The sequence below is a fragment of the Pteropus alecto genome, unplaced genomic scaffold, assembly GCF_000325575.1.
Source record: "Pteropus alecto unplaced genomic scaffold, ASM32557v1 scaffold67, whole genome shotgun sequence".
NCBI classification, from domain to species: domain Eukaryota; kingdom Metazoa; phylum Chordata; class Mammalia; order Chiroptera; family Pteropodidae; genus Pteropus; species Pteropus alecto.
The window spans coordinates 4,509,890-4,536,892 of NW_006441061.1; the positions used below are offsets into that span (position 1 = coordinate 4,509,890).

The window sequence follows — 27,003 nt, forward strand, 5'->3', positions numbered from 1 at the left end:
TTCCACAATCCCCTTCAGGTTTAATAATTTGCTGAAATGATTCACAGCACTCAGGAAAGTGCTATCCTGATAGTTTTATCATAAAGGATTTAACTCAGGAATAGCCAAATGGAAGAGATACATAGAATAAGGTCTTGGGGTGGGGGTGGGGGTGGGGGTGCAGGGCTTCTGTGCTATCTCTGGATGTGCCACTCTCCCAAATATCAATGTGTTCACCAGCCCAGTTACAGATGCATGATTGATTGTAACTAAACTCAATGCCCAGTCCCTTCCCCCTCCCTGGGGACCTGGGTTTGGGGCTGAAAGTTCTGACTTCTAATCACATGGTCGAAGGGGCTCGTTATGAATAATTAAAGACACTCCTACTGCCCTGGAAATTCCAAGGGTTTAACGAAGTCTGTGCCAGGAAACAGTGACAAAGACCAAATATATTTTATTATACCATATGTTCCTATTAGGTCCCCAATTAAGTATATGATATAAACAAAACCCATGGGCTTGCTATGCAAATACAAGTCCCCAGCACCACCCTCCAAATGAATTTAGGAGCTGCCATTGCTTTCCAGTGGGACACCCCCCCATCAGATCCCACTCTGTCTTTGCCAGCTTGATGGCCTTGGGCAATGACGTCACCTCCAAAGTGGTTCCCTCATTTGTAAAATGGAGAGTAACTCCGTCTCAGGTAGTTGTTTAATATGATGATGGGCACCCGAATGCCTGGCACACAGGGGTGCACAATAACCATCAGCTACTTCCTTCCCCTTCTAATTGTGTAACCCTTGGCTTTCCTAGCCTGCACTCTGACCCTTGTGGGATGAGACTGTATCTTCCCTGTCAGACACTCAGAGGCCCCCATCTCCTGCGCGCGCGCGCGCACACACACACACACACACACACACACACACATCCAGCACCAGTAACACATACCATCCGAACTCTGGCTTCTAGGCCTGGTTTTACCATTAACTTACTATGTGACTTTGGACAAGTCCCAAGTCCCTGATCTTCTCTGGGCCTTGGTTTTACTTCACAGAATAATATGCACAAAGAGGGCCTAGCATCTGAGGTTCACGGAGATGCCTTCTATTCTGACCAAGTTTCCATCAGCGATCAGCACCAGAGTGAGAAGCAGAGTGAAGCTGATAAGTGTTCAAATGACTTAAAATTTATTGTGGGCAAAAAGTACTGACTTGAGGACTCAAACCTTAGGGCAACTTTCCTAGGTCAAGTTTAGAGAAGGAAAGGGAGGGATGCCTGAGCCTTGGCTGGGGTCAGGACTGGGACTCGAGGCCAGTACACTGTCAGACTCTGCCTGCTGAGTCCCAGCCAAGTCTGGGGAGCCCAGAGGAGCCCAGGTCAGGCCTCCCTCATCTCCAAAAAAGTTCTGGACAAAGAGAGAACTGTGCAGGGATCACCCAGGTGAGGCAAGGCCGAGGGGACGACATCAGGCCTCAAGTTCATCCTTCCACTCCTGCAGCTTCTTGTCCATGGCCTGGAGTGTGGATTCATCCTGCACCAACACAGATTGGTCCTACCCTTCTCCCCACACCCACCAGCTGGCCTTCTTGGGGAGGTCTTCCCTCCCCAGCCCTGCCTCTTACCTTTGCAAAACAAAAGCGGATATAGTGGTCAAAGTGCTTCTGATGTGGCACGCTACAGAAGAAGGAGACCGGGATGGCCACCAAGCCCTGGAGGAGAGGAAGCCCACGTCTCAATAGGGTCCCAGGCCTAGACTTCGGGGGATAGAGGGTCCACGATGGGGTGGGGGAAGGAGAGTCAGCTTTAATGTGGCACCTCCCTGTGCTATGTCAAGGTCAGAGGAAAAGAAGCCCAAAACATCATCCCACGTCCCTCCTGTGTATGGAGGGGAGACGGAAGCTGACAGAGGGGTCACACAGAGTCAGGGAAGACATAAGCCTTAGAATCACAGCCCGGTTGGATGAAACCCAGAGTTAATGGGCCCAATCCTCATTGTGTGGATGGCAAGACCGAGGTCCTAAGAGGGCAGGAATTCCTGCCAGCCCACATGGCATCAATTAAAAACAGGCTCCCCATTCCTTGAAATGGATGCAGCCCTGTACCAGTGCTCATCGCAGAGGCTGGGCTGGATTCTGGCCCAGCATCCCCTTGGCTGGGCACTGCTGAGCAGTACCCGACCCATAAAACCATTCACAGGGGCCCTAGCAGAGGCCCAGCCCACCTTATTCCTGATCATCCACTTGATGAAGCGTCTGTCATAGGGCTCGTCCACAGCCCCAGGCAAGTCAGGCATCTTGCTCTCTGTGGGACAGAGGCCATGCTGAACCCTGGGTAGCCTCCAGCTCCCTTAAGCCCTGTCCACCCTGGCCAGTCCCACGCACTGAAGTGTGAGATGTCTGTGATGAGGAAGTAGCTGCCCTGGGGGACTATGGGCTTCAGGCCCATGGACTGTAGGCTTTGGATCATGTGGTCACGGTTGCGCTGTACAGCCTGTGGTAACTGCACGAAGTAGCTGCTGGGCTGGCCGAAAAGCAGCTGCTCCCGCTGAAAGCACCAGGCTACTGCGGCCTGGGGAGGGTGGAGGGGCAAGCAGGTCAGGCATGACCTGACCCTGGAGCCAGCCTGGGCTCCTTTGATGGCCTTCCCCCTCCCCCGCGGCACAGTCCCCTGCCCCTCCTCACCTGGGCCTGCGTGGGACAGTGAAAGATGGAGTTCTCTTGCACGGTGTGCAGGTGCCTCATGAGCCTGTCCGGGCCTAGGACCCAGCCCACCTACACCAGGACACAGGCAGGCTTGAGGCCCTTCAGAGCCTGACCGAGGGCTTCCTTAACTCCCAGGCCGCCTTTCCTGCCGAGGTCATGGTCAGGGAAGGTTATCCCCAACCTCATCAACTCACCTTCCAGCCAGTGACGCTAAAGGTCTTGCCAGCACTGCCAATGGTCAGGGTGCGTTCCCACATGCCAGGGAGGCTGGCTGCCCAAGGCCAAAGAGAGCAGCTGTTGAGATGGGGGTAGGGAGCCGGGGAGGGGTGGTGGCTGGACCCTAGCAGGCACTCAGGCTCTCAACACTCTGAACCCCGCTAAGTGCTAATCTATTTACAAGACTTATTTCAGCTCATCCTCATGACAACCCTGGAGGCAGGTGCCATTGTGCTCTCCTGTCCTCCGTGAGATGAAGTCGCTGTCCCAGGTCACACAACCTGTATGGCTTCAGACCCTTTGGTCCTAATCACTGGGCCTACGCTGATTCCAAGATTGGGCTCAAAATCCTGGCACAAATGTCCCAGGGAACAGGGCACCCTGGTTCCCTGGGCTCACCAATGCTGACGTGTTGGTGCCTATCGTAGACCAGCCACTGGTAGACCTCATCAGCGATGCACACCACGTCATGCTGCTGGCACAGGCTGGCCAGCAGCTCCAGTTCTGCCTTGGAGAACACCTGCAGGGACCGTCCCCAAACAGAGAGGCTGGTTCAGCGAGAGAAAAGGACACAGCTAAACCCAGGGCCAAGGGCTTTTCTGCTCCATCCTATTGAATCCCTGCAATAGTGACCATGTGAGGTCGGTCATGAGATAATGGAAAATATATACATTGGTCTCTGTCCCCGGTTCCCGGTGCGAAGCTCCTGAAACCCTTGTAAATTCCTAAGGGATAAGAGCACTAGAGGCATCTTTTGTTCTCATGAGGTGACTCTGGATGGGCTCCTGGATAGCTCCTAGAGGGGGCTGGTCACCAGAAAGACCTGGCCATGATCAGAAGCTTGGAATTTTCAACCTCACCCCCTTCCTTTCCTACAGAGGGGAGAGGAGCTGAAAAGGGAGTTAATGATTGATCATAACTATGTGAGGGCATCTCCATAAAAGTAAACATCTACCCGGAGGGTGATTCGCCCCAACTCCCTGGGGACAGAAGCTCCTGTACTTGGGATTCTGCCAGACCTCACACTGTTCTCTCTTCATCTAGCTGTTCATCTGAATCCTTTATCATGTTCTTTAAGAAACAAGTCAACGTAAATAAGTGTTTCTCTGAGTTCTGTTTGTCACTCTAACAAATGAACCGAACCTGAGGAAGGGGTTGTGGAGGCTCAGATTTATAGCCGACTAGTGACAATCTGAACTTGTGACTGGCATCTGAAGTGGGGGTGGGGGTAGTCTTGTGGGACTGAGCCCTTAACCTGTGGGATCCGATGCTATCTCCAGGAGGACAGTGTCAGAACTGAATTAAATTGAGTGAAATTGTAGGACACCCAGCTGGTGTCACAGAACTGCTCGGTGAGGGGAAAACCCACACGTATCTGGTGTCGGAAGTGGTGTTTGTGTGGTAGTCACGTGAGGGCATGAGATACACACAGAAGGAGGACTGGGTTTTCCTTCACATTGGTTTTGTCATGTTCGCATGACACTCCAGGAGGTGAAGTCACTGTCCCGTGGGGAAGTCAGTAATGGAGGTGCCCAGCCGGATCCACCACCAGCTCTTCCCTGAGGATTGCTGCGCCTGTCCCTGGGACCTCTGGGAGCCTCGGTCCTCAGAGCTCATAACAGGTAGCCCTCCCACTTCACAGACGAAGAAACTGAGGCCCGAAGGCAGCAAATCAGTAACAGAGGGGGTACTTGAACCCAGTCTGGAGGGGTCCCCGGAAGGAGGTCTATCAGGCACCTTTCCCAGGGGGTTGTTGGGTGTGTTGAGGATTAGGGCTTTGGTTCGAGATGTGAACTTGCTCGACAGCTCCTTGGGGTCCAGCTGCCAGTTGCTGCTGGAATCTAGTTCCCCATCCTGGGTAGGGGTCTGTAAGAGGAGGTGGGAGGCAGTGTCAGTACTTACTACCTGACATTCAATGCTAGTGACTTCGCCCTCCACTCCCCAGGGATCTGTTCCCACCCTCTCCACTCTGGGGCTCTGAACACCCCCCCGCCACCACCGCCTCCTGGAGAAACTGGGCTCCTCCACTTCTTTCCCTCTTTCCCGCCTCCAACGCAGCACATTCCTTGGACCCGTCTGCCTACTGACACCCCAACCAGGATCCTTACCGGCTTCAGGGACACAAACACAGGACGACCCCCCGCCATCAACGTCATGGCCTCATAACAGTCAAAAAAGGGCTCAATGATGATGACCTGGTACAAAGGTCAGATTAGCTGGGGTCAGGACTGCCCTGAACCCTTAGCCCGACCTGGCCCAAGCCCCACCCATTCACCTCGTCTCCTTCATCAACCAGGGCCTGGAAGGCTGTGAACAGGGCTCCGTAGGCACCCACAGTCACCAGCACGTTCTTGAGCGGGTCTATCTCCTGTCCCAGCAGCTTCCCAAAGAAACTTGCCAGGATCTCTGTCAATGGTGGGTAACCCTGCCAGGACAGTGGGGGTCAGCCAGCTGGCTCAGCCTGGGCCCGCTCTCCTGCTCAGCTACACTCAGGCAATTCTAGCAACTTCTAGCAGTAGGCCTGGGGCAAAGTCAGCTCCTGCACAGTCAGTTCTTTCGTCTCCCCACGATGCTTGCTGCCAGGCCTGTTCTGTGCCCAGGACTGGGACGTGGGGGAGGGGACCCAGACAGAGTGTGTGCCTCCAGGAAGCACAGTCCAACACTGGGCTGGGAGACTCACAAATGCCTTGGTGTACTGGTAGAGCATGAAGTCTCCGCTGATGGCGTGCTGAAAGGCTTCCACGACGAAGTCTGGGGGCGGGTAGTTGGGGAAGCCTTGTCCCAAGTTCACGACATCATTCTTACTGGCCAGTTCAATAAACTCCACCCTGGGCAACAAACAGAGTTGTCACTGGCTCACCTCTCTACCCTGACCTGGACTTCTGCCTGCTTCTGGCACAGGGTGAGCAAATGCACTGGGCTTGTTCTAGAAAAACTGGACAACTAGCATCTGCCCTGGTCCAAAGATCTGTGTCAGGGTCATGACTGGCCCCATGCTTTGCAATTATGTGGGCCGGGCGCTGTGTCAATCACATCTCAGCTGGGGGTTTCTAACTTTCCGACTTTTTAACCACAACTCATAGTAAAAAATCATCTTTACATAACAAACCCTGTAGAGCACAAACACAGAATTAACATCATCCTTCCAGTTGATCGGCTATAGCAGTTCCATTCCCGGCCTAGCCTGCCCTGCTAGATTCTTTAGAAATACTCATCGACACCCCGTTTCACAGGCAGAATGGAGAAGCTGAGATTCAGAGGGAGTCATGCAGTCAGGGCATGGCACAGCCATATCTGTCTGAAGCAAAGTTTATGCTCTGGACTATGATCCTGGACAGACCAGAGCCCTGCCAGCTCTGCCATCTGCCATCTCTGGCCCCCTTTCTTCTGGGACTGTCTGGTGGCCACCTCTTCAGGGAAACTGGGAGAGAGGCTACCAGGCTGGGTGAGGAGGCTGGGATGTGGTTCCAGGTTGGTTGGGGGCAGTCAGGCTTGGCCGAATGGAGTTTGGTCATTTTCTCCCCAGAGCTCCAAATGCCCTCGAAGGCACAGAAGTTGCTGAGTCTCAGAGAGGCCAGTGACCTGGCCAGAGTCACACAACAGCTAAGAGCGGAACTGAAGTGCAAAATCAGGTGGGGATGTGCCATGGGGATTGGGACAGAGAGCCAGGCTCAACGTCTTATAGGCACTGGCTGCCCTCTCGGTCCGGCACCACTCTGGGGTTGGCAGGAACCCGGGGCACGCTTTTGCTCTGACTCTTGTGGCCCTCATCCCTCCTGATACTCCCCTCCTGTCCCATGCCTTCTTCCTAGGCCCACTCCTGTTCTGCCCTGCTTCTGCATGAGACTTAACATCTCCTGGCCTCAGCCTCCTCTTCTGTACAAATGGGGTGTTGGGTTCAAGAGTCTGCCAGGTCTGTGAATCAGGAAACAGTCTCGATGCCTCTCCCGGCCTGCCTCCTCGTTATTTCCTGCCACCAGGCTGCCCAGTCTGTTTCACAGGGAGGATGCAGTGGCAGACTGAGGATCAGGACTCTGGAGGCCCAACCTAGAGCGCAGCCAAACTCTCTGGGGCATTTGGGCCTGGCTCCCCGCCCCAAACCTCATGGATCATCGATGGAAAAGACATACATGAGGGGAGTTTGAAAGAAAAGTTGTCCTGTGTTTTGTAAAAACAGCCAACTTTTTTTTTTTTTTTAGAGGTGTCTCTATGCCCCTGGCCAAAGGGGTTGCGGGTGGATTGAGAAAATCATTAAATCTTTCTCACCTATCCTCCCACTGCACTTATACGATCACTAGTAACAAACATACTCCTATATTTGGAATAGTTGATGAAGAAATTAACTTTGACAAATGTGCAGTGAAGAGCTGCCTGTCTCTTACTCTCTTAGATTAGCTTACTCTGTACTAAGCGTGAAATAAAACAGTCCCTGGAAAGCCCTTAGCCTGTGCCAGGTAATGGCTCTCACTGTCACCCAGTACTACCTTGTCTTCCCAAGGCCCTTTAAGGGAAATATAATTATCTTCATTTTGCAGCTGGGGAGCCGAGGCTCAGGGCAGGTGTGTTGCCGGCCCCAGTGCTAGCACTGGGCGAGCAGGGTTGAAGCTGACTGAGATTGGAATCCAAACCTGGGGCTTTTGAGTCTCGCCTCTCATGGACTATGGCTGTAGATCTGATTGTCCCGGGTGCCACTGAATTTCTGCAAACCCAGGGACTACCAGCCCTGTCCTGCACCCCATGCCCGAGGGGACACCCGCACACCTCCCTGGCCCTGCCCAGCTCACCATGGGTTTTGGTTGATCCCGTCCAGCCTTCGAGCCTGCACCCGTTTGGCCATGGTGAGCTGGAGACAGAGCAAGTGGAAGGTCGGAGTGGCGCAGGTGCCACAGCTGGCTGCCCTGGACTGGAGGCAGCTATTTTCTGGAACACAGCCCCACCCCATCACAGCTCCACTCCCAGGGAGGAGGTGGAGATTGGAGGCTGGAGCCCACACCCTCACCTATCCCCGCCAGACTCTGCCTTGGCTAGGTGACACTGGCCAGGTGATTTAGCTCCTCCTGGCCTCAGTCTCCCCATTGGTATAATAAGAGCATAGGCTTCATGGACTCTTCGTGGGTCTGTGAGTCTCAGATGGCTGACAGGTAGCAGAGCCAGGTCTCTAATGTTCTCTGCAGCCACCTGCCATGGCTGAGAGTGAATCTTTACTATTTCTCACAGTCTTGCTCTGTCCTCACAGCACCCCTATCAGAGATGCCATGACAATCTCTCTCTAGACATGAAGACACGAGGCACAGAGACCTGCCTCGGTCAGAGATAATTCAGGGACCTGCCCAAGGTCAGAGGAGGAGCTGGACAGGTACCTGGACAGGATCCTGATCAGACTGGCAGCAACAGCAGGGCCGCTGGAATCAGGTCCCTGCCCTGAAGGTTCTGCAGACTGTATGTATAAAGGCTAGGTTTTTACATAGCCTGGGAGTCCTGCCAACGCGAATAGTTTGAACAGAGCCCAGCGTGGGGCCTGGCACCTAGTGGATACTTTGCCGACCTTGGGAGCCCTGTCCCTTCACTGAATCTCTGACATTTATTGCCAGGCCTGGCACTCGGTACATGTCAAAATAGTTTAAAATGAGGGTGATCTCTGCCAAGGAAAATCATGTTATCAGCAAAATGTTAGTTAGCGGTGATTATCTTTGGTTGGTCAGTTAACGGATAGATTTTTCTTTTCTTCCTTATAATTTTCTTTTCCAAGTTTCCTAAAATAAATGGTTTATTTTTATGGTTAAAAAATGTAGGAGAAAATCACATTTTAAAAGAAGACTATTTATCAATGTGATATACTGGTATCAATAAACCAGGCTACAAAACAGTATGTAAAGTATAATTACATTTTATAAAAAATATACCCTAATATATATTGGTATATACATACATTTTTTTCTATGACCATATATGAATAGAAAAAAAATGGAAGGAAATAAACCAAAATGTTAACAAAGGTTCTCTCTGAATGGTGGGATTATAAGAAATTTAATTTCACATGTGTGCCTTTCTGTTTCCAAGTTGTTTGTACCGGATCAAATCATATTCAATTGATTCTGATAATGTGTATTTTTTTTTTTTTTTTGCATTGCTCTTTCTCTGAATTCCGATGTGTCTTACCATCTATATCATGAGTTTAATTGGCACTTCCCCACTTTACTAGTCCAAAAAACAACAGTGCATCTCAGAATTGATGGCATCATGGGCTCAATGATACGAGAAACTACTTTCGAATTGGGGATTTATCAAAAATAAAGCAAATACTACAGCCATGCCACCCTGGACAAGCCCAATCCTGCCTGATGTCGGAAGCTAAGCAGGGTCGGGCCTGGTTAGTACTTGGATGGGAGACCACCTAGGAAGACCAGGTGCTGTAGGCGTAAAAAATTAAAAAAATAAGGGATTGTAAGCTGACAAGGTCCTTGCAATCTGTGAGGTCAGCCAAGGGTTGCCTCGCCTGAAAAAAGTAAATAAATAAATAAAATAAAGCAAATATGAATCAAGAGCAGTGAGCGGGAGGGAAATAGAAGCTGGAGTAGGGGAAGTTTGAGGTGCGTTGGGGTGAGAGGGAGTAGAAGGGCTCAAGGGAGAATAAAGGAAGTGAATGAGTTTAGGAAGGAGATAAAACAATGGGGGATCCCAGAAACTTGGGGTGCTCAAAGGAGTGACCTTCAAGTATGTCACACAGTACTTGAGTGAGGAAACAGCGTCTGTTCTTGGGCTTATGCACAATGTATTTACTCAGCCAACATTTATTGAGCAAAAACTATTACCAAACAAGGCTGGGCATGGGATGATGGAGAGGCAGCAGCTCCAAGCACACCATTCAGATGCAGAGTTACAAGTTCTAGATTTAGAGGCAAGGGCAAGGGAGGGACCTATATCAGGGTTGCAGGAAGGGAAGGCTTCTCGAAAGAGGAGGCTCATGCGCAAGTTTGAAGCCAGGGCCAAACCCGATCCCTGGGGCACCGGGTCATGCAGGTGGCAGAGTGCACTTACAGTGTGGTGCAAGTAGCGGGTGACTGAAGTTCCAACCTTCTTTCTCTGGAGGGGCCCCACCAGGTGCAAACAGATGGCTACCGTATTCCTGAATATGCCTCCTAGAGCCATGGGACAGTGATGACTTCTCCTCCAGGGGCAGAAGAGAAGGGAGTAGAACATCCTGATCGGAAAATGGCTCCAAGCCCAGGATTTGGCCCCTGCCCCCCACAATTCTAATAACAACAACGATGATAAGGGCTAATATTTACCAAGTGCCTACTGTGTGCCCAGGCATGGCAGTAAGTGCTTTGTTGCAAGATTACCTCTCACTCCTCAAAACCACCCTGTGATCCCCTCCCCCATCCCAGCAACCAGGGTGACCCTTTAAGAATGTAAATCACCTCTAATGAAAAAAAAAGTGATCCAGGTGAAGATCATAAACAGCCCCTAACATCACAGAGTCAACACTACATCATGTTCTGATTCCAGAGAAACACACGCCAACTGCGAATTATTCCTGTGCTATAACCAAATCTAAATCCGATAAAGACTTTGGATCATTAAAATACAAGGGACAGAGGAACATGTTAAATGACACTGCAGAGATGTAATCAACAGATTTAGACTGATGGAACCTCTATAGAACAAATGACCCTGTTTCTTCAACAAATAAAATATAAGGGGGAAAAAAGGTGGAAGGCACTACAGATTAAAAGAGACTTAACAGACATAAATTTAAAAAGTGAATGCCTTGAAAAAGAAGAAAAACATTGGAGGACTCACTGCACAATTTCAAAGCTTCCTAAGAAAGCTACGGGAACCAAGAACATGTAGTACAGGCATCAGGATAGACATAGAAATCAATGGAGTAGAACTGAGACTCCAGCGATAAACTCTCACATTGATGGTCAGTTGATATTTGACAAGGGTGCCAAGAAAATTCAATGAGAAAAGGATAGTCTTTTCAACAAATGGTGCTGGGACAACTGGATATCCACATGCAAAAGTAAAAATTTGGACCCATACCTCGCACCATCAACAAAAATTAACTCAAAATAGACCTAAATGTAAAATGATAAAACTCCTAGGAGAACACAGGATTAAATCTTTGTGACTGTGAGTTAGAAGATGGTTTCTTATACACAACACCAAAAGTACAAGCAACGACAACAAAAAATTTTGCACCTCAAAGGATACCATCAAAAAAGCAAAAAGAGAACCCACGGTATGGGAGAAAATATTTGCTAATCATAAAGATGAGTTTCTCCAAAGACATATAAATGGCTAATAAGCACATGAAAATACGCTCGACATCATTAGTCATTTGAGAGATGCCACATTAAGGTACCACTTTGCATCCACTAGGATAGCTATCACAAAGAAGATGGATAATTATGTGTTTCAAGGAGGTTGAGATCTTGGAACCCTCATACACTGCTTCTAGGAATGCAAAATGGTACAGCTGTGGTAGAAAACAGTCTAGAATTTCTTCAGAATGTTAAACACAGAGTTACGTATGACCCAGCAATTCCACTCCTAGATATCTATCCAAGAGAAACGAAAAAAAATCCACATAAAAACTTGTAGCATTATTCAAAATAGCCAAAAAAATGGAGACAACCTAAATGGCCAATCAATTGGTGGATTTGTGGTTAACAAAGTGTGGCTAATGCACAAGGTGGAATATCATTTGATAATAAGAGAGAATGAAGTACTGACACAGGCCACAAAATGGATGAACCTTGAAAACGTCATGCTAAGTGAAAGAAGCCAGTCACAAAAGACTACAAATTATGATTCCATTTATGAGAAACCGGCAAATCTACAGAGACAGATCAGTGAGCGCTTGCCTTGGGCTGGGAGCAGAGTGAGGGCGGTGGGAATGGGGAGTGACTGCTAATGGGTGTGGGGCAGCTTCTCGGTGTGACAAAAATGTTCTAAAATGAGATTGTGGTGATGGTTGCACAAATGTGAATATACTAAAAACCACCGAACAGTGCACTTTAAATGGCTGAATTATATGGTATGTGTATTGTTATATCTCAACAAAGCTGTTTTTAAAAATTGCCAAGGTTTGGGGGGGGCGGGGAAAGGCAGTGCCCATGTGGTGGCCATGAGAATGTGTCTCTCTGATGCCAGGGATCTAACTGACTGGGGGGACATATGTGCTCAGAATCCATCCCGGGTCCTGGGCACCGAGGCTGCAGCGCCCAGCCAGTGCCTGAAAGACGGGGAGGCAGGCTGTTGCTGGAACTTTCTGAGAACTGCACTGCCGTCTGAGACTTTTCCTTCCAAACTTTCTACCTTCCTCTCTCCTCCAAGGCGTCAGGCCCCAGCCCTGAAAAAGAAGTGGATGTTTAGGGCCAGGGGACTGCTCTAGGGGGCGCTGTGGGTACCTGCCCCAGTCCACGAGCCTCAAGCGCTGCTCCTAGGAGGATGTATAATAATGAATGTATAATAATGAATGATATTCATTCTTTATACCAACAGTTGTAAAATATAATTTATTTTTTAATGGAGAAAGGGGCCCATGAATCATAACACGACCCTGAATGTGGTAAATCCGTGTGTGGTTGTGACTTCACATGCAAATATGAATGTTTGCACTTGAGCACGTGCACACATCTCTGCCTGTGTCTGTGAACATGCAGGCATAGTGGAAGTAGTTTTCAGGAATTTGAAGGGGAGGAAGAAGCCATTGGGGGTCCCAGTCGAGGGCAAGAAGGGCACAGGTGGCCACTGTGGGCTGTCCTCACCCAGTAACACAGCCACTAGGTTCCTGACACCACATGAACAAGCAAGGACTAGTTGCTGTGGGCTTGTTGTTCCTGAAGCAGCCAGCAGGGGAAACGCAGAGCCAGCCCTTGGGGCTCCACACATTTGGGCACAAGACTTTCAAGCCTCAGGAGGGGACCTTGGCCTTACTTCATAGAGGAGGCCCACAGCAGGGAGTGTGCTGGTGCAGGCGCATCTCAAGGTGGGACTCCTAGCCTCCCAGTCCATATTCTCCCACTGACTGGGGCTGACCCAGGAAACTCCAGAGGGACCTCATTCATTGGCACCTGGATGCTGTCATCAGAGACTCATTGAACTCATTCAACTCATTCAGAAGCACCTGGGAGCCCCTCCGGGTAGCCTTTCCCAGGCCACACCCACCTCCACTCCCCAGTGCCTCGTCCCTCATCTTCTAGGAAGCTAGGAAGCGGGTCTTTCCTGGCCAACTCCTCTACAGCCCCGAGGGTAATGGCCGTCACTTTTAATCCTACAGAAAGGTTCCATCAAGAGGCTGAGTCACATATTCAAGGCCACAGCTAGTAAGTAGCAGAGCTAGAATTTGAACTCAGGACTCTGATTTAAAGCCTGTCCTCACTGCCACTGTGGGACAAAGAGAGGCTCTGAGCAGTGATATGACGGCCCCCTGGGCCACTGACTTCCACTTCCAGAAAGAGCCAAAGAAGTATAAACTGATGGGTGCTCAGTGGGAAATGAGAGAATTTGGTCCAGTTGCTCACTCACATTTTATGGATGGGGATACTGATGATCAGGGAGGGGAACTGATTCCACTGGGACCAGGTCACCTGAGTCACAGTCTTAGGATTTTTCTCATGAGAGCAGGCTGGCTCTTCCAGCAGAGATTATGCAACTGAAACCGAGTAAGCCGCTCAATAAACTCTTGATGCATGGGAGAATCAATGTCTGTCTCTCCCACCAGACTGCGAGTGCCTTCAGAACAAGGACTCTCTTCTGTTCATCTTCTTATCGTCAGTATATGGCAGAGCACCTGCCCCATAGTAGGTGCACACCTTTTCATTGCTTCAGCAAATATTTATTGAACTTCTGATATGTGCTATGCACTATGCTAGCCACCAGGTAGACAAGGATGAGTAGGATACCTTCCTGTCCTTCGAGGGGTGTCCAATCTAACGAACTAGACAAACAGGTATCCGGTCCATTTGAATATAGTGAGCCTTACTAGATAAAGAATTCTTACAAGTCAAAAGACCAACGTCTCAATAGGAAAAAAAGTGGGCAAAAGATATAAATTCGCAAAAAAAAGAAAACAGTCAATCGGCTTGAAAAGATGTTGAACCTTATCATAATTAATAAAATACAAACTAAAATGAAACTCTATTTCCTGCCTCTCAGGCAGAGAATGAGATGTTTGAGAAAAACCAAATTGATAATACAATGCACTAAAATGTCGTAATCCACGATTTGGAAAACATTGGGTTAAGCGTTCATCGTATAACTTTTGGAAGGCAATTCAATTATATGTGAGAGAAAAAACTGGGGACAATCTGATCTCCGTCAAGTGGGGGCTGGTTCAACATGTTACGATTTACCTGTATGATGGAATATTGTACAGCTACTAAAAGGAATGAGATCACTCCTACCACGGGGAGATATTCAGGTTACATGAAAAAATGCATGTTGATTTTAAAACTTACTACAAAGCTACAGTAGTCAAAACAGTGTGGCACTGGCATAAGAAAAGACATATAGACCAACGGAATAAAATTGAGAGCCCAGAAATAAACCCAAACATCTCTGGCCAATTGATTTTTGACATGGGTGCCAAGACCATTCAATGGGGGAAAAATAATGTCAACTGGATAGCCACATGCAAAAGAACGAAGTTAGACCTCTACCTCACTCCGTCTATAAAAATTAACTCAAAATGAATCATCACTCTTGATCACATTCTTAAAAATATCCTTTGATGTACAAAAGTTTTAAATTTTTATGAAGTCCAAACACAGAATTACCTTATAATCTAGCAAATCCACTTCTAGGTATATACTGAAGAGAAGTGAAAACATATGTTCCCATAGAAATTTGTACACGAATGGTCATAGCAGCATTATTCATAATAGTCAAAAGGTGGAAACAACCCAAATGTCCTTCAATGGATGAATGGGTGAGTTGTACTATATCCTTACAATGAAATATTACTCACCCTTAAAGAGGAACGACAGACATACTGACTCATGCTACAACTTGGATGAACCTCAAAAACATTAAGTGAAAGAAGCCAGACACAAAATTGTATGATTACTTTCACATGATATATACAGATTAGGTAAATCCATAGAAAGCAGATTAGTAGTTATGAGGGGATCGGAGGGAGGAACCTGGAATGGTTATTTAATGAGTCTGGGTTGTTTTTCCGGGGTAATGAAAAAGGTTTGCCACTAGAGAGAGGTGGTGGATGTCTGCACAACATTGTGAGTACACTAAATGTGACTGATGTGTGCTCTTCATCCTTTTCGTCAGAACTACTTGCGTCTCTTATGTTGATAAATCTGCCTTCACTAAGTTTCTCTGGCTACGTATCTAGAGTTTCTGGAACAGTGAATTGCTGCGGTGTCCACATTCCCACAGTCAGCTGTTTCTTTTATCACTCCTTTTATGTTTGATTTAAATTTCACTCTCGGTGTCATCACTTTGCATTTCTTTGTGGCACTTTCATCTTTGTTGGCCCATCCCCTCTTTCGATGGTCTGTTTTTGTAAAACGTCACATGGGTTTATCTCCAGGAGACAGGAGGCAACACAATTACATGCTCTGCTGTCTGGATAGGAACTGAATAACATCCATGGTGACCAATCAATGACAGGCTTTGAAAGGAGTGACGTGATTGGTTACCGACCTTTACGCACATCTGTTATTCCATAGCGATTTGTGGACCGAAGGACCAGCAGCGAAGTTCCTACTTTATGTGACGACTCATAGTTCATATAACATGACAACTGAAATTTGAATCGTGTTGTTGAGGGACTGGTGTCCTTTGATGTACAAAAGTTAACTAAAAATTAACTAAAGTTAAACTTTAAGTGGTGGTACTTGAAACTCGTTCATTTCAGAACCATACAAAGCAAGGAGTGCTGAATTACTTATATGTTTGTGTATTAGGATGTTTCCAGGGACTACACTATACAGTTTGATTTAAAAAAACCAACAACAACAACTAGGCTGTGGAGCTCTGGAATCAGACAGACCTTGGGCAGAAGCCATTTATTAGCTGTGTGACTTCTGGCAAATTACTAAACCTTTCTGAGGATAATTTCTAAAATGAGAATAATGATATTATCTGCTTCCTAGGGCTGCAGTGAGAAGTCAATGAGATAACGCATGAAATCACTTAGCATGGTATCTGGCAGAGTCAGCGTTCAACAAATGTCATCGTTATTACTGTTACTTAAAAATAAGTATGTGGAGAAGTGCTGCAAGGCAGGCAGCTCAGGCAGTGGCAGCTCTTAGGAGGTGAAATCCACAGGAAATGCACCAGATGAGCTGACACTTTCTGGTGCAGCTTCCCAGGCATTTAAGATCCCAGGCTTCCTTCCTGCCAGGTCAGGGGCGGATGGTCAATGGTCAGTGTCCTCCCCCAACACACACCTCCAGCAGCCTGGGAAGCTACTAGCTACCCTCTTGGCCAGAAAGCACCACGACTGGTGGGTGACCCACAGATGAATGATCTTTAGGGAAATGCCTCAGTGACCAACATTCTAGTGGCTCATGTCAGCTAACATCTCCCGTTGGACAGGCCTTGCCAAGCAGGCTACACTGATACCAGATAATGTCCAAAGCCTCCTTAGCCTGGCCTTTGGAGCTGGCCTGAATCTAGGCTTCGCAGCTTCCATGTTCTCTCTGCTTCCGAACGTATAAATCCTTTGCTTTTGAATAAATGTTGGCCACTTTTGCTCAAGCTGTTCTTCTGCCTGGCATGCCCTCCAATCTGATCCCCTTGGCAGGGGCTAGCCCCGGCTCTGCTTCCTCTCTGAAGCTTCCTGTGTCTACCTGGGCTCTTCTCTGAACTGGGAGAGCACCTACTACGTGCCTGACCTCTGTGCTAAATTCTCTAATCTTCTCAACAGTTTACAAGGAAGGCATAATCATTCCCATTATCTCCCAAAAGGAGAATGAACCAAGCTCGCTAAGCTGAGAGAGCCTGAGCTGGGATTCAAACTCTGGTTCCTCTGTTTCCAAAGTCCAACTTATTTTACCCAAAATCCCTCATTCAAGAGGTGGGCGCTGGTGCCTCCATCAGCTCCCTTGCCCGCAGGAGACTATCAGCCCTTGGGGACAGAAGCCATGCCTTGTCTAGCTTCCTCTCTGTATGGCAGCTTGCAAAGGGCTTGCAAGGTAATTCTGGCTTTACCCTATGTCACTTAAGCCAATGTTACGCAATAAGAACATTTGGTTTTAGTGTTTCTCAGTAGTGGTATACTTGATATTCAAGGTGAGTCAGTTCTGTATTGGGCAAATTTACCCAGAGCCTTGAATGATGTATGGCATTTCTGGGCTCCAAATGTCAGAAGCTTCCCAGTTACTGAGAACATACAAACCATGGCACTTCTGGAGAAGGGTCCTGGAGAGGGGGTAGCATGCCTAGGCAAGATGAGCCTATTACACGAGCAATCACAGAAGATGAAAGCTTGGCCTTGGACTGGCATAGAACGATCCCAGCTCTACTCTGAACTAGCTGTGGGACCTTGGTCGTGCCATACTACAGCCTGCACAATGGGGACAATAACAATGCAACCATCCACAGAAAGCACAGGTCCTGGCCCACAATACACCCTGAGTATCTAAATCTATAAGGCTTTCTGTACAAATTAGTGAACTAAGCAGGACAACAAAGTGTCCTGTCAGATCATGAATCCTAAATTTTTTTTTTTTAAATCTAAAAACAGAGTCCCTATGAGACAAATGTTTGGTGAAAACTTGTAGAATCAATGGTTGTGTCCTGAGGGAAGTGACAGCCTGCCTGGGGAACTCTAACAAGCACACTGACTTATACGCAGTTCGCCCTGGGTTTGGAGTTGGCCAAGGAGAAATGACTTCTGGAGACCTGAGGTTCCCAGGCCAGAGTGGTTGGTGGGTGGGACACACAATAGGTGGACCACTCTTTATTCCTCCTGGCACAGAACCCAGATCCAAAATTGAAATCTCCCTCTTCCCCCCCGCCCCCGCCTCTTTAATCCCCCTCCTTTCCTCCCTGACCTACGGATGTTGCTGTCTCCCTTTTTTTTTTCAAGAACTGGATCTCTGAAGGTGGGGCGTCTCCCCCCATGTGCTTGGGGCACGCACTCGGGGGGTCTGGTGCACCTGGGGCCTGGCGAACCCGAGGTATATGGTCTGTGGCTCCACCTGGGGCGCTGAACCCAGGACCTTCTGCGTGAAAAGCAGATGTGCTAACCATTACACTATGGAGCCACCCCCAAATTTCACTCTTTAGGGTAGTTTTACACATGAGGGAAAAATATGTATGTCCATATATTCAGTGCCTGGCAGGCACATTAGAGCCACATCAGTTTTATAGATGGAAGATCTGAGGCTCATAGTGGGTGAATGACTTATCCAAAGCCAAAGTCCTAGAAAAGTACAGAAGGGCCCCAGTAGTGAATTTAAGGCTCATACCACTGTCCCGAAATGAGGAAGCAAGATGAGCGACTGGGAATTTCTCCAGGAAGCTGGCAGTACACCATGTCTTGTTAGGGTAGAGTGATTCTTCTGCTGCTGCAACTGGAGTGACTTTGGCATGGTGGCTGCAGTAGGAAGGAGTCATGTCTAGCTAGATGTCCCAGCATGTGGGCTACCTGAGAAGCCAGGTGAGCAAAGGAAGATGGAAGGAGCCTCCTGCGCTGACATCTTTATTCACATGGGCAGACTCTCTGCATCTGCATGGGCTGCCACTCCGGGGACTGAATGAACGGGGTGGTGGGGATTAGTGTAAAGGACTTCTTCATGGCTCTTAGCTTGCTTGGTTCCTTTGTCACCCCACCTGGATTATAAAATCAGGGAGCCCTACTCTTTGGACATGTGGAAGGTTATGTGTGGAGGGTGGGAAGCCACAGATGTCGCCATGTGGAGTTGTTCTCCAGGAGGAAAGAGAGATTCACACAATGAAGCCAGGCTGAATGTTTCTAACCTGCATTGTCTCCTACCACGTTGGTTACCTTCAGGTAAGAGTGCGTCTCTGCTTGGGCCTCCAGCCTCATCATTTCTCCTTCGAGACATCCTATGCATCTTTCCATCACAGATTAAAAGTCATTTCCTTTGAGAAGTCCTCTCTGACTCCACATAGGGTTGAGCCAGATGCTCCCTGTATGTGCTCCCAAGGCCTGAGTTTCTGCCCATTGCAGCGCTCATCACAGATGCTAACTGCTGGGTTTCTGTCACTCTTACCAGACTCCAAGGACAGGATCTATATGTCTGTCCTGTTCTCTACCAGATCCTCAGCCTCTGGCAGCTCAACTAGCACACAGCAGGTTCCCCAAATCATTAGTGCCTACGATCCCAGGAGGCTGAGGGAGAGACTGAGACCAATCTCTCCCAGTGATTGAGACCTTGTGGGGACCCCCTTTGGACAACTTTCATAACTTTCCTGTGTTTCATTTAAATGGGGTTATTCTGAGTGAAAAACACAAAGCAGGACAGGTGGGAGCACTCAGTGTCAGCCACTTGGCTTGTGGTTGTCAGTTTTATAGGTGGGGACATGGAGGCTCAGGGAAGAACGTGCCAGGTCTACAGTCTCAAGGCTGGGAGGGAGCAAGCGTTGGACTCCAGCCTGGGCTCTGGCCTCCACTATTTGTCTTTCGTCATTCTACACTTCAGGTTGTCTCCTGTTTGTCCCACTTGTTCAGTCAACAAACAGCCAATAAGCAGTTACTGGATGCCTGCTGTGTGCCAGGTCTCACGCTGGGTGTTGTGTGGTTGATAACAAAAAAGCCTCTCAGTAGGCAGTGGATAAGCCAGAGCTGTGGGCATTAGTGTAAAATCCCCCAGGGCTAAAATTTCAGCTTCTCTACTAGTTGGCTGAGATATTGCTAAGGTCTTTAAGCTTTTGGAGCCTGTTTCCTCCTCTAATAACAAGGAAAGTAAGACTTCCCAGTAGGAGAGCCTAGGGCAACAGCTGAGCACTTAATGGACGGAAGCCCTTATTTTTCTTAATCCTACTTTTAAAATGACCAGCCTGTGCACATGATATAAATTCTTCCCCCTTGCCCTGGGTTCCCAGGGCCCCAGTTCTCCTGTCTCTGTTAACCACCGTTAATAACTTCTTGTGCATCTCACCAGATGACTGGCCCACACACCCTCAGAAACTCCCCACCCCTGCACACGTTCTTTTACACAAATGCTAGCGCGGAACAATTGTTCTTTTTGCCGCTTCCTTTTTTCATCTGAAGTATCTTGGAAGTCGTCTCCTATTAGTGCATTCTGAACATTTTTCGTTTTGGTGTCTGCACAGTATGTCATTGTATGGATCACTGGTTGCCGTTACTATTATCAGTCTGGGAACTTCGCGATCCACAGAGCTGCAGAGCTGGAGTTCACGACCCGGTTCCAGCGCCAGCTCTACCCACAATTTGCCGAGCTACCTTAGGCTGCATCTTCCCCACCGGTACGATCGCGGGGTGGGGAGGGGATGTGCGTGCAGACACGACCACCATAGAGTGCGGGTTAGCAAGAAGCGCGAGTAATTTATCCCCGCGGGGTGGCTCCCAGCTTGGGTGACATTGCGGACAGCCACTCTGCTAACCCCGTAGCACTAAACGCTGCGAGTACTTTGGCACAATCCGGTTCCAGGGCCTCCCGGCCGCGGCATCTTACCTCAGGGAAGCAACGCTCAAGCAGCAGCTACTAACTGGCGCCTCCGCCGCTTCACCGTGCCTTGTTACTAAGGACGTAGAGAGGTTAAAGCAGACCCTGCCCCTCTAAGAGGGCAGAGCCCGGGCTCTACTACTTCCGCCCCAAAGCAACATGGCGGCAGCAGGGAGAGGAGGGGTGAGGGCGCGGAGATGGCTCCCCTCAAAAAGATGGCGACGCCCTGGGCGCCGCGTTCGCGCCTGACGGTTACGTCACTTCCTGGGCGGAGGAGGCTGAGTGGTGCAGTGAGGGACAAACAAAAGGAGGCGCCGGAGGGGCGCAGCGGCCGGCGGCGGGACCGAGCGGCGGGGGCCCAGGGGCTACCCGCTGGGCGGCCGGGCGCGGCTGGCCCAGGTGAGTGGGTGGGATGGGGAAAGGAGCGCGAGCTGTCATCTCTCAGAATCCACTCCTTCACGCCCCCGGCCAGCTGCTCGGCCCCGGGTGCCCGGGGCAGCCCGGGCTCTGCCCTCTGGGGCCAGCTCCTTGGGGCCTCCCGCAGCAGTTCAGTTCTGCCTACGTCCGGGCTCCCCCAGCCCCCGGGTCTCCGGAGCCGCACCCTCTCCCCGGTGCCGCGGCGCGCGAGCCCCCTCCCAGGCACCCCGTGCCTCCCTGCGCTCTACATACCGGGAGTTTCCGCCTCGGCTCCCCAGGTCCCCTTGTCATCCCCTGGGTTCCCCCATATCCTTACCCCTCCACACACACACTCCCCCCTTCATAGAGGTTCCACCTCTGGGCTCTCTCCTTTCCAGCTCTTTTTCGTTTTCAAAGGTTCTTTTCTCCTGGGCTCCCGGACCCCTCCCTCCTCATGATCCGGCGGGAACAGTGCCCCGACTTGGGGACAGGATCTTTGGCTCAGCTTTTGGGGCCTGTCTGGCTTGGGGTTCCTGGGAAGACCAGTCCAGCCCCGGAGTCTGCCTGTATCCTGTGCATCCAGATGGGCCTGGGGGCCAGATCTAATTAGGTCCGGGCTGGTCCCGCTATGGCTGGGTGAGCTGGAGGTCCAGCAGAGTTGGCTCCCAGGCGAAAGGAGCATAGCCTCTGGTCCTTAAGGTTCCTGATGCTGCTGCTCCTTTTGTTGTCTGCTTTGACTGCTTCTTTCCTTTGGTCTGGACTGAAGTGAACCACGATTAGGCTGGTTCTCAGCTGATGCAACTGCTGCCTTTTTTGGAAAGGAAAGATGGTTGGGGGGTGTCCAGCAGCCTCCTCCTGGTGGAGACTTGGCTGAAAGGGTGGGGCTGTCATTCCCCTGACCTACCACTTCCCCTGGCCTACCCCAGGAAGCTTTTTGAGGATGAGGAGGGAGAGAGCTTGGCGAGGGAAAGGGAATTTGGTCTTAAATTGTGGAACGGGGATTTGGGGGAGCCGAAAGCCTCCCACGGGCCTCTCCCACCTTTTCCATTAGGAGTCCCTATAACCCCTGCCAAAGGGTATCCTGCCCTCTGAGTAGACAGACAGACTGAGGGCGGGAGGAGGAGATCTGCTGTTGGTGATACTTTCTGTAGAGGGAATGGAGGAGTGGGAGTTCATTCAGAGGGACTGGGCAGTGCCCGTGGCTCAGTCACATTGGCATTGCCTTCTCGAAGGTCAAGACTTCATCTGGCTCATGCAGGGAGGCAAGGACAGGTGACTTGTACAGAAGGACTGGCTTTGGGAGATGTGCTGGGGGATGAATGACATAGCCTCTGCCTCCCAGTCTTCCTAGTTTTGGAGATTCTTTGGGGTTCGGTCTAGTGCCCTTCTGCCTTCCAGGGACTGTAGGGCACAAAACAGGGTCCCAAGAAATGTCTGTGACTTCCGCCTGGAACTCAACCAGATGCTTTTGTAGTCCATCCCTTGGGCACAAAACTAGGAAGCAGTTTTCTCTGCAGACTTTGGCCTTACTGGACAGTGGGGGCTCCTGAGGGTTGCCCCAGTAGGTAGAACTCAGGGAGGGGGCTGGGCCTTGGGTTGTTGCCTGGCCTGGACTTTGCTAGTAGGAGCTGGAGGAAAGGAATCAGTCTGATTCCTGACTCCCTTTTCTGAGAGTGGAGATGATTCCAAGTTTTTACATGAGGACACGGAGGCACAAGCAAATGGTCTAAGGCCTCATGAGGAGTCAGGCGGGATGGATGTGGGACCCTAGGGCCCAGCACACCATCTCTGCATTCCTTGATCCCATCGTTCATTCACTCAACCATCCTTTAGTAAGTGTCTGACCTGGTCCAGAAATGGTGCTAGGAGAACACAGTCCCTGGCCTCCTCTGAGCTGTAGTCTGGGAGGAGAGGCAGACAGGAAAACATCGATACAGCTTAATAATAGAAGTATTACAGAGGCAGCCCAGAGGAAAGAGGCATCATCTCTGGGTGAATATGTAGAGGGTAGTCACTGTGTGTTTCCTGGAAGAGGAGGGACTAGAAGAATCAGTGACGGGCTGTCCAGTGGCCTGAATTCTGTTTCTGGATCTGCCACAAGCAAGTGACTGGACTGCCCTGTGGGTATCCCCATCCTTGCCGAGGAGCGCGGGGCCGGGGCAGAGGCTGGCTTACATGGCCCCTGTGCCTTCACAGCTCTAGGTGCTTTTGTGCCTAGTTGTCGTCACCCTGTGTGGGACTGCTGGGTCTCCTCGTGAGGCTGGAGACTGTCTTCTGCTTCTTTCCTCCCGGCATAGTGCCTAGCACTGAGTAGGTGTGATAAGTGCTCAGTGGCATGAACGGTTGAAAGGCTCCACAATCCCTCTTAGAACCCGTCAAGTCTCATTGTATGTCTGCAGTCCCCCCGCCCCCCACACCCCTTCCTGCTAACTCCTGCTTATCCTTTGGCCTTCCCTGGTGGCTGGGCCACACGCCCAGCTCTTGGCTGATTTAGATGCTTCCCCACTACCCCTCTTGTAGTCTGATCACTTCTCTGCCTACCCTGCTAACTTGTCTTGTTCACTCGTAAACAGTTCTGAGCAGAGTGCTGGCATGTAGTAGACACGCACTACATGCTTCTTGACTGATAGATGATGGTTGGGTTTTGTGTTAGAGTCGAAATCACGTGTCAGGGCTGAGGATTTGCCTTTGCCTGGATCCGGCTCACCCTGCTATAGTGTATCTCTCTCCACTTCCCACCTCCAGACCTGGACCTAGCCAGGCCGAACCACCGTACATTCTCGGGATGTCATGTTCTTTCCCCTCCAGGCAAACACGTGCTGTGTCTTCTGCCTGGAATGCCCTTTCTCCAACTTCTTTTCCTCAGCAGTCAACTCAGGCAGCGCCTTTTTCAGACAGCCTTCCTTGACCCCGCCAGTCTGGGACTAGTGTTTCTTCCATGTTCCCCTAGCTTCTGGATCCCCCAGCAGAGCCCTGGGCTCTCAGGAGCAAACTGTAACTCTTGACTTGGCATCTCCCCAGTAGACTGATTCTCAATTTTCACCCCAGAGCCCAGTGGAGGGCCTGGCACCGAGCAGGCACTCAGACAATGTTGGCAGCACAGCAGGTAACTGTGATAGTCACACATCCCCGCTGACAGTAGCTCTTGCTTCCTCATAGGGAGGCAGCTTCCATGGAGCGAAAGGAATGCCAGGACCCCGCCCAGACAGACGTGGGCCAGCCTCGGCACCGACAGCCAACACGCAGATAGCAGAGCCGTTCTCAGGGTAAGCACTGGGCCTCTCTCCCTCCAGGCCAGCCATGGCCTCCACTCAGATGCCTTTTCAGACTGGGGAGCAAAGGGCAGTGTCTCTGTCTCTTCTCACTGTAGGTCCAGGGCATCTAGGGCAGAGGTAGCAGAAGGCAGAATGCTTTTTGCGTCTCCCGACTCCGTGGCCAGCCGAGGAGTGTGTGGTTTGCTGTACTCTTCGAATGCCAATGTTTTAAGTTTCATTGCCAGCCTCTGTTTTCTCTCCTTCAGGCCAGATCTTGTCAGTGTGGGTGGTTGTGAATGCTGTCTCGTGACCACACGTCCCAAGGTGTGTTCCATGGAATACCAGTTTCTTTGGTCACCACGGGAAACAACTTCTGGTCTTTGCCGTGGGACTTTTCAGAGCCTTGAATGCATTGAAGTGAGCATGACGAGTCTCTGGGATGGAGCTAGCAAGTTGTGTTTTCCCGCACTTATTTGATCACATGGATGGATATCTTTAGAGACTGGGGTTCCTTGGTCCGTGCTTTGGAAAACGGTCCCCAAAGGCAGGAGAGCGCAGTGGATAGGGCCAACACTTTGTAGTCAGACCCGGGTTTGAGTTCCAGCTGTCCGGTGCTCCATCAGTGACTGTGGAGCCTCCACTATACCTCTCTGTGCCTCTGTTTCCTCGTCGATAAAAAGAAGATACTATTACCACCTTATCTCTCTTTAGAATATTTTGAAGACTGAGTATGTTGATACAGGGAGGGCACTTAGAGCATGTGTTCCAGGGTGCGTTCCCTAATCATAGGTGTGCGTGTAGACTGCTTTACCGTTTGTAAAACACCCTTATCTGTGATCTCCTTTGATCATTTGAGGAACCGCACAGTGGCCTTCATCCACCATTTATATGGAAACCGAGGCTCAGAGGGAGGAAGCAACTTACCCAAACTCAGAGGGGAGGCAGGGACATGGGACTTGAACCTGACCCTGGAATCCTGAGCCTGTGCTCTGTGCTCAAGGGCTCCCTGCATCCCCCTCCCACCTCAGCTTTTAAGGCAGGCCTGGCCCTCCCCGGCCTGGATTTTAAAAGAAATACTGATCTTATTAATTTTTTCATAATCACCAACATAGTTGCATGTTCGTTATGTTTTTATAATGTTTCGGTTTTAATGTCATATAGAAAGTGAAAGTCTCCCATGATCCCCATTTCCAGAGATGTGAATACATCTTTCCACGTGTATTATTATTATTTGTTTATTTATCCCAAATCAAGCCCTGTTACAGCTGCTGGTTCACAGCTTGCTCTTGCTTCATTTAATAGTTCCCCCCGGACCTCTTTCTCAGGTGAGGGGACATCTGTGAGTATGTGCCCGGTCAGAAAGTCCTGACACCCTCCTGCCCTCCCACCCCCATGTCGCCTCTCCTTCACCATGCTGGGGTTTTTGAGCAGCGGAGGAGGTGGGAAATGCCTAGTGTGTGATTTTGTTGACTCTCCTGTTTATTGGGACAAGGTCAGCAAATCTGGGCCCTGCCCTGTAGGAGTTTCCTGTTGGTTTTGAGGAACTCTGTCCTGCCCAGAGGCGAGGTCTGAGCTGGAGTCTCTGGCCAGTGATGAGCAGGAAGCAGCAGAGCCTACTTATCTGAGATCAGAATTCCTCCTCCAATTCCTCCTCCGTGCCAGGGACAGCGTGGAGGGGACGGCATGGGCCGGCGGGAAAGGGCTGGCCTTCAGGTTTGGGCCTCCCTGTCTGCCTGAGGTAGGGGTCAGGTTGGGGGATTGAGGGGACACACGCGAGTTGTTGCGTTTGTCTGAGTCTGGCCCTGACTCAGTTTACCCTGGCAGGAACCCCTTGCAATGCTCCTTTTGGGTTTTCACCTTGAGGATGGGCAGGTGAGAAGAAGGTGGGGGAACTGCCTTGGGACCTGGGGCTAAAGATGCTCTTTCGGGACACACACGACCTCAGGGTGGGTTTCGGCAGGGGCAATTCAGTTTCATGGAGCCCGGGGAGTGGTTTGGCAGGATCAAGCTGGGGATGAGGTGCGGGCCCGCCGTCTCCCTCCCCCGGCGGGTTCTCAGGCTGCTGGCCTGACCCCCCCTCACTCCGTGTTTCTCCCCGTCTTCCTCTCCCTGGACTCTTCCCTTTCCTCTGAGACACTTCTGGCAGCGAGCCCCGGGAGCTGGCCGCTCCGCCTTGTCCCACCTTCCAGCAGCAGGGCCTTCGTGTCCCGTGGTCATCCTCAGTGGTTGCAGTCTGAGCGCTTGGCAGTGTGCCAGGTCACTACATACATCTGCCACCTTACCTGCCTCCTATGTGAGGTAGATTCATCTTCGGGTCAGGAGACCGAGGCTCAGAGGGACGAGGGCTCTTTCCCAAAGTTGTACAACTTAGTGGCAAAGTCAGGACTCGAACCTGGGTCTGTTTGCCTTGGCAGCCCATGCTTGTATTCCACTTTCCACTTTTCTTTTTCTCTGGTTCTTTGGCTTCGGGGTACTTCAGAGTCCCCTGGGAGCCGGTTTAAAATGCCGTTTCTCCCGGGCCCACCACCGCAGGCCTGCTCTCTGAGCCTTGGGGCTGCGCCCAGGGGTCTGCACTTTGAAGAAGCTCCCCAGGCTGGTGGTCTGTAGGCCACACCGGGAAAAGCTGACCAGGGCAGCTCTTTCAGCCCTGGTCCCTCCCTCTGGTGACAGAGTCCCACTGCCACCAGAACCAATGCCCTTGCTGTAGAAACTGGCTGAGATCCCCTCAGGACCAGGGGACATTTGGGGGCGGGGACATTTGACCTTTCATCATCAAGGATGTGTAGGGCTGAGATTTCTAGAATAGCTTTTACTCCCAGCCACAAACAT

At 50.3% G+C, this 27,003-nt stretch overlaps 2 protein-coding genes and 1 pseudogene across 10 annotated transcripts in view; 2 read left to right on the plus strand and 1 right to left on the minus strand.

Moving 5' to 3' along the window:
* Positions 1 to 1,143: 1,143 nt before the first annotated feature.
* On the minus strand, positions 1,144 to 20,692 carry KYAT1 (kynurenine aminotransferase 1). Of its 7 annotated transcripts, XR_003048179.1 has the most exons (15): positions 20,534 to 20,692; positions 9,936 to 10,065; positions 7,682 to 7,740; positions 5,578 to 5,725; positions 5,173 to 5,322; positions 5,006 to 5,092; positions 4,635 to 4,763; positions 3,297 to 3,417; positions 2,876 to 2,952; positions 2,661 to 2,750; positions 2,361 to 2,547; positions 2,201 to 2,280; positions 1,602 to 1,688; positions 1,338 to 1,510; positions 1,144 to 1,282 (listed from the first exon to the last, which is right to left on the minus strand). XR_003048179.1 is itself a non-coding variant. In XM_015594303.2 (14 exons), the coding sequence occupies exons 3-14, from the start codon at positions 7,732 to 7,734 to the stop codon at positions 1,445 to 1,447; spliced, it is 1,275 nt and encodes a 424-aa protein (XP_015449789.1). In that variant the 5' UTR covers positions 7,735 to 7,740; positions 9,936 to 10,036; positions 20,534 to 20,692; the 3' UTR covers positions 1,144 to 1,444. The 7 variants fall into 7 exon arrangements, 6 of the variants coding, with proteins under 6 accessions (XP_015449789.1, XP_015449787.1, XP_006918099.1 ...); XM_015594303.2 differs by having other exon boundaries at positions 1,144 to 1,510; positions 9,936 to 10,036; XM_015594301.2 differs by having other exon boundaries at positions 1,144 to 1,510; positions 9,936 to 10,062.
* LOC112484807 lies at positions 9,198 to 9,316 on the plus strand (annotated as a pseudogene).
* Positions 20,693 to 20,790: 98 nt separating the features above from the next.
* Positions 20,791 to 27,003, plus strand: part of LRRC8A (leucine rich repeat containing 8 VRAC subunit A) — a 27,078-nt gene continuing 20,865 nt past the window's right edge. The window contains exons 1-2 of one of the 3 annotated variants that reach the window (XM_006918039.3): positions 20,791 to 20,923; positions 24,080 to 24,186. The gene's annotated coding sequence lies outside the window, so the exon portion shown is untranslated. The other 2 variants (XM_025051131.1, XM_025051130.1) reach the window with 2 other exon arrangements.

Coding starts and splice junctions, on each gene's coding strand:
- KYAT1 (XM_015594301.2), bottom strand. CDS start 10,046: ATGGCTCTAGGAGGCATATTCAGGAATACGGTAGCCATCTGTTTGCAC. Junction 5,726..7,681: donor GGGATCAACCAAAACCCATG/GTGAGCTGGGCA, acceptor TTTGTTGCCCAG/GGTGGAGTTTATTGAACTGG. Junction 1,689..2,200: donor AGTGGATGATCAGGAATAAG/GTGGGCTGGGCC, acceptor CCTCTCCTCCAG/GGCTTGGTGGCCATCCCGGT.